This window comes from Cervus canadensis, chromosome 3, assembly GCF_019320065.1.
Source record: "Cervus canadensis isolate Bull #8, Minnesota chromosome 3, ASM1932006v1, whole genome shotgun sequence".
NCBI lineage: Eukaryota > Metazoa > Chordata > Mammalia > Artiodactyla > Cervidae > Cervus > Cervus canadensis.
The window spans coordinates 87,857,027-87,862,896 of NC_057388.1; the positions used below are offsets into that span (position 1 = coordinate 87,857,027).

Below are 5,870 nucleotides of genomic sequence, written 5' to 3' on the forward strand. Positions count from 1 at the left end.
GGGTATGTGTGTCCTTTATTTTCTTAAGAAATGGAACTCTTGCTTAGAATTATAGCGATATAAAATGTCACAGAAAATGGAGCTCTCCTAGAAGGTTTACCCCACCCCAACCCAGAGAAGTTGCTACCTTCTCCCAAAGTGGTTACTCTTTCCTTCCTATTCCTGAAATCTTTTAGCATCCTTACACAGCTGTAACCCTTCTCTGCTTCTCTTAGGCCATATAACTGGAGAGGAGCCCAGCTGCTCATTACATAATTGTCTGATACCAAACACAGCCATTTCTGAATGTACACACATTTATCTTGATTTTTATTTCAAAAAGACTCTTCTTCCAGGGGGTGGGGAGACAGAATATAAGGTAAAACTTTTTTGAACATTTTGTATAGTTTATAAAAAGGATTGAGATGTGCCAATTCATTTTGAGAACATGACGGGAGTTGAACTATTGACTTTAGTAAATACACAGCTTAAGACAGATAAATCGGTTTAGCCAAATAGGAGGTGTGGGGACAGCAGGGAAGAAGCACCTGGAATAATTCATGCTGGTGCAGGCATTTATGGGCATGACTGTTGCTGTCAAAATGATAGCAATTACTGGCAGTGACAGCGTAACAAAGTTCTTGCAAACTCATGTTTAGGACCTACTAAAGGGTTAAAAAAAATTTTTTTTTTTAATGTCTCATTTCTAAGGTGTTTTCCTAAGTTCTGATTCAAAATGTATCATCTTTGAACAGATCCCCAGGAGGGAAAAAAATTACTGAAAAGGAAAATAATTGTCTGTACACTGAAAAATTAGCCATACTCCTTTACAATTGCCTTGTACGTAGAAATCTGTTCCCCAAATGCTATAAATTGTGCCACTTGAGATTAGAAACTGATGACTGTGGAAATGGCCCTCGAGGTGATCTGGAGTAGACCCAGCTGGAACAGTTGCTTTGTAGGTAGGAAGGAAATAGTAGGAAAATGGAAAACTGACCCCTCAAGTTGCTATCACTCCCCTTCCCATTTTCTGTGTTGATAGTGGTTTGGTTTTTGACAGAGAAAGTAGAAATGTCCTCACATGTAAAGTCCTCACTGCACACAGGCCAGTATGGCTCATTAGTTGGGGCCAACTTGGCTAGAAGAGACAGTAGACACTTCGGTTTTCTGGGAGCTAGACACTTCAGACTCATCTGTCATGGGTTTTCCACACACCATCTCCATGATACAAGCTCGGAACTAGAGGGAAAGAGCAGAGATAGTCTCCTTGGCAGACGAGTGTAGAGGAGGTAATATCAGGAAGCATGGGAGAAAAAAGATCTTTGTATCCCCATGGCCTCACACAGTGCCTTATACGTGGGATCTCCTTGAGCGGTCTTGATTATGTCTTCTCAATCCTGAGAGCTGGCTATTCCGGGCTAACACTACTAACTCTTCCTGGATCTACAATAAGAATCCCTACATGTTCTGGCTAACCCCGAGGCCTCACTGTTGGGAAACCTCACAAAGCACCCTGTCCCAGGAAAGTGAAAGTGAAAGTCACTCAGTTGTGTCTGACCCTTTGCAACCCCATGGACTATACAGGCCATGAAATTCTTTAGGCCAGAATTACTGGAGTGGGTAGCCTTTCCCTTCTCCAGGGGATCTTCCCAACCCAGGGATCAAACCCAGGTCTCCTGCATTGCAGGCGGATTCTTTACCAGCTGAGCCACAAGAAACCCGAGAATACTGGAGTGGGCAGCCAGGAGAGCACTGTCAGAAGTCACCCTGCAGTACCCCTGCCCACCCACCATTACTAGAAAGTGCTCCCAACTAGGAAAGGACTGCCAGTTCTGTTAATATCCAGGAGCTTCCTCATTAGTTTTTAATCCACTTCTGGAACTGAGGAAACAAAATAATTCTCAGAGTTTTGCTCTATAAGACAGGAACCCTCCTTGATTTGTCTGAGTTTGGGTTATTAGCTTCAATTCAGGATTTGGGGTAGGCAAAGCAACTAAACCCACATGCCACAACTACTGAAGCCCAGGCCTAAAACCCGTGCTCCACAGCAAGAGACGTGACGTGACCGCAGTGAGAAGCCCCCTGCTCACCACAACTAGAGAAAGCCTGTGGGCAGCAACAAAGACCCAGAACAGCCAAAAACAAATTTTTTAAAAGGAGAACTTTACCTGCTTATTCATGAAGCAGTAGATGATGGGATTGTAGACACAAGCACTCTTGGAGAAGAAGGCAGGGATGGTGACAAGCCGTAAGTCCACCCCATGGTTACGGTTGTTGACTATATACATGGCCAGGGCTGCATAGGGAGTGTAACAGAGACAAAAGGATCCCACCATGACCACCACCATGTGGCTCACCTCCCGCTCAGCCTTCTGGGTCGAAGCTGACTCCTGCTGCTGAGCCGCAACCTGGAAAGAGCACAGAAAACATCACGCCCTCTTCTCCCTGGCCCTGAACCCCCAAGTCTCTTGATTTTCAACCAGGGGACCATCTGCTCTAATTGTCTCTCTGCCATCCCACCTTCTGACCTAGTTCCTCTGTTCCCCTTTCCTTGAGGAAGGCAAGATGGAGCCAGCTCTCTCTCCGGTCCATGACAGTGGAAGGAATCACATGCATCTCAAAACATCTGAGCTGGGATGACTCCACGTCACTCTTCATCTCCTCATCTCCCTGTCCCTACTTCCTGCACTGCTTTTTGATACCCCTCACCCTGGCTGTGGACATTTCTGGGTGTTTTGTGTTCTAGAGCACATACCCACTCTTCCCTCTCATCTAGAGTCCTGTGACCCCTTCCTCCCTGACCCTCACAAAAGCCACTCACAGCTCTGAGGGCCCCCAGCAGCTGAGAGTAGGAGAAGCAGATGAGGGAGAGAGGCACAATGTAGCAGAAGATGAAGAGGAACCAGGTATAGTACTCGCTGTAATATTTGGTGCCCACGGTGTACCAGTCGGGACCACAGGAACACTGCAGGCCCTCAGGGAGGAATCTGCAAGGGACCAAGCACTTGTTCACTGTGAGGCTCACAGCAAGAATTGGCAGAGTGGGAGCTGAGATTCCCGGGTTGTGTTCTCTACTTAGAACCCAGAGTTACCTCAGGCAGAGGGTATCTTCTGTCCTCACCAGCCAACCTTTAGCAATTCCAACCACAGAGTAAACCTTAGCACTTGTCTCCCACAGCCCTTTCCCTCCTCTATTCCTCCAGCTCTTTAAAAATTAGAGGTTAACAACCATACCCAACTCTCTTTCCACCCTGACAACCTGAGCTTCTAGCTAAGTCAGCATAACTGCCCTGCACTCTCACCGGCTCCAGCCAAAGAAGGGTGGGATGGAGACACCAACACCGATGATCCAGGTGGCCACGACCACAATCAGGGCATGCTTGGAGCTGAAGCGGAAGTTGCCGAAGGGTTTACAGATGATGATGTAGCGCTCAAAGGCCAAGAAGGCCAGTGACCAGCCTATCACCAGACCTGTGATGAAATGGGAGGATAATAGGGTAAACAGCTCCACTCATCCTGGCAGGCAGAGTGGAATACAGGCGGTGTGGAGAAAGCACAGACAGGAAGGGTTGGACTGGTGAGTGAAGCAGAGTTTGGGCCTCGCTCAGACCTCTGGGTGGCTCTCTACCTCAGCATTCAAAAGAACACCAAACTTCCACCCCCTGGACTCCTCTTTAGGGGTCCACTCTAACCCAACAGCCTGGCCCCTGGCCCCCATCCTGAAGCAGGGTCCTTCCCGTCCCTCCAGCTCCCTTCGCCGGCAGTACCTGCTGCACAGCCCAGGAAGGCCTCCAGGGCACAAACATGGCGGCCGAAGACGAAGTACCCGTAACAACTGTTGATGAAGACGATGAAGACAGAGAAGATGCAGTAGATGAAGCCCCCCAGAGACACGTTGACCAGAATATAGTTGAGCGGCTGCCGCAACTTTCTGTAGCGCAGCGTGGCCACCAGCACCGTGGCATTGAGTGGCGTCCCTGCAAAGAAGACAAAGCCCATGAAGGCTGCCTGGAGGTGGAAGGCCCAGACAGGGGCAAGGTGGTACTGAGGTCCACCCCACGGCCCCACCAAGGAGATGTTCTTGAACAGAAAAAACTCCTCCTCCTCTGACATCTTGCTCATGGGATGTCCCCCACCCCCTCTGATTCCTCTTATAGATCATCATCCCCCACCTCTCCTCCCCCACCCTGCCAAAGACCCTCTCCTTCAAAGCCACTTTGGGGCTCCCTGAAAGATCAGTACTGATCCTAAGCCTCCTAAGGACAAAGTTTGAGATTAGAGACCCCAAACCCCCACCTAAACCTTTTGTGGCTTCAAAGCCGATTGTGTGTTCTTCAGAGGATAAAAGATTGGGCTCACAGAATCCAGACATGCTATGCTGCGGGCTGGAATGAATAAGAGTGGACTCACTAGGGAGATGCTGACCCATATATAATGAAGACCCTTCCACCACTCTTTTTCCCTTTGAGTGGAACTGTTGAAGGCAAGCCTCTTCGTTTGGCTTCAGGCACTACTACATCTCTGTAGGTGTATGCACGCCATCTGCCCCATTGTGGAAGGTGCCCCCTAAGTCTCCCTCTCCAGGGGTCTTGGGCTCAGCCAGCCTAAGGCTGCAGGAAGGGGTAGGGGGTGGAGAGTGTTCTTAAACAGCCTTCATGGAACAGTCCAGGGGCAACTTGACAGTGCCCAGAGGTCTAAGGCATCCCAGGCTGCCAGTGTCTTCACGGCAAGTCTTCCCAGAGACGAAAACTTTCCTGCTCAGAACTCCCCCAGCCAGGTCCGGGTTGGTGTGCTGTGGTTCCTCTCATACCATGTTCACACCTGCCCCTGCCGTTAACTCAGCAGTGCCTAAGCTGCCAGACTTCTTCCTGTCTGCCCATCCCAGACCTGCCCAGCTCTTAGTCTGATTTGCTGAGACGCCCACCCCAGTGACCCCAGCTCCACTCTAAACTCTGCTTGGGGACTTCCCTGGTGGTCTAGTGGTTAAGACTCCGCACTTCCACTGCAAGGGGCATGGGTGTGATCCCTGGTTGGGAAACTAAGATCCTGCGTGCAACATGGAGTGGCCAAAATAAATAAAATACTTTAAGCTCTGCTTGCACTTATACTCAACACTACACTTCAGCCTTTATGAGTGTATCTTCTTCCAAACCTCAGTAGACTATAGATCTATAGATAACAATGACTATAGATATATAGATAAGTTAAAAGTGAAAGGATGGTCCAGTAACGGCAGTCATTTGGATCAGATGAATCCCATCATAGATAAAAGTTATAACCTCTGGACAAAATGTGAAAAAAAAAAACCTATTTGAAAGCACTATAAAGTACCCTCAAAACAGGCAGAAACTAAAGGGGACTCAACCCTTGAGTGAAAGGAACCACCTACCATCTACATTCAAATGGATTTTTCCTAAGGACAATCACCACCTAAAGGGCAAGGACCAGCTAGGACTCCTCAAGCAAAAAGTCCAGCCTATATTGACTTGGAGAGTCACAAAACAGAGCTTGGGACTCCAGAGCAGCCGGAAATTGAAGGTGAGTTTCTGGGAATGAAGGAAGCCATGAAAGGAGAAGCCTTCAAAGCTGCATATAAACTCCCCTCAAATCCTAAGATGACTGCTGAGCTATGCCTGAAGGAATCTCCAAGGAGCCCAGCAAAAGGCAAGAGCTGGAAGTCTGAAAGCTCAGCAGAGATGTAGGCTGCTACCTGCAGGAGAGAAAGAGTTTATGTTTGATTCCTTCCAAGTTAGACAAGTTGAACAAAGACTTCAGCTTCTCTAGTTGAAACTCCCAGAAAACCACACTTTAGGATGAAAATCTGTCCCTTGAATCCTGAACTAGAAATATTAGATGGAGACACGTCAGCCATTTCTGAAAGGCTGACATTT

General features: G+C 48.2%; 1 protein-coding gene across 1 annotated transcript; it reads right to left on the bottom strand.

The window, feature by feature from the left end:
* Nucleotides 1-1,075: 1,075 nt before the first annotated feature.
* On the bottom strand, nt 1,076-4,103 carry OPN1SW (opsin 1, short wave sensitive). Its single transcript, XM_043463658.1, has 5 exons — nt 3,747-4,103; nt 3,282-3,450; nt 2,801-2,966; nt 2,148-2,387; nt 1,076-1,218 (listed from the first exon to the last, which is right to left on the bottom strand). The coding sequence occupies exons 1-5, from the start codon at nt 4,099-4,101 to the stop codon at nt 1,099-1,101; spliced, it is 1,050 nt and encodes a 349-aa protein (XP_043319593.1). The 5' UTR covers nt 4,102-4,103; the 3' UTR covers nt 1,076-1,098.
* Nucleotides 4,104-5,870: the final 1,767 nt, after the last annotated feature.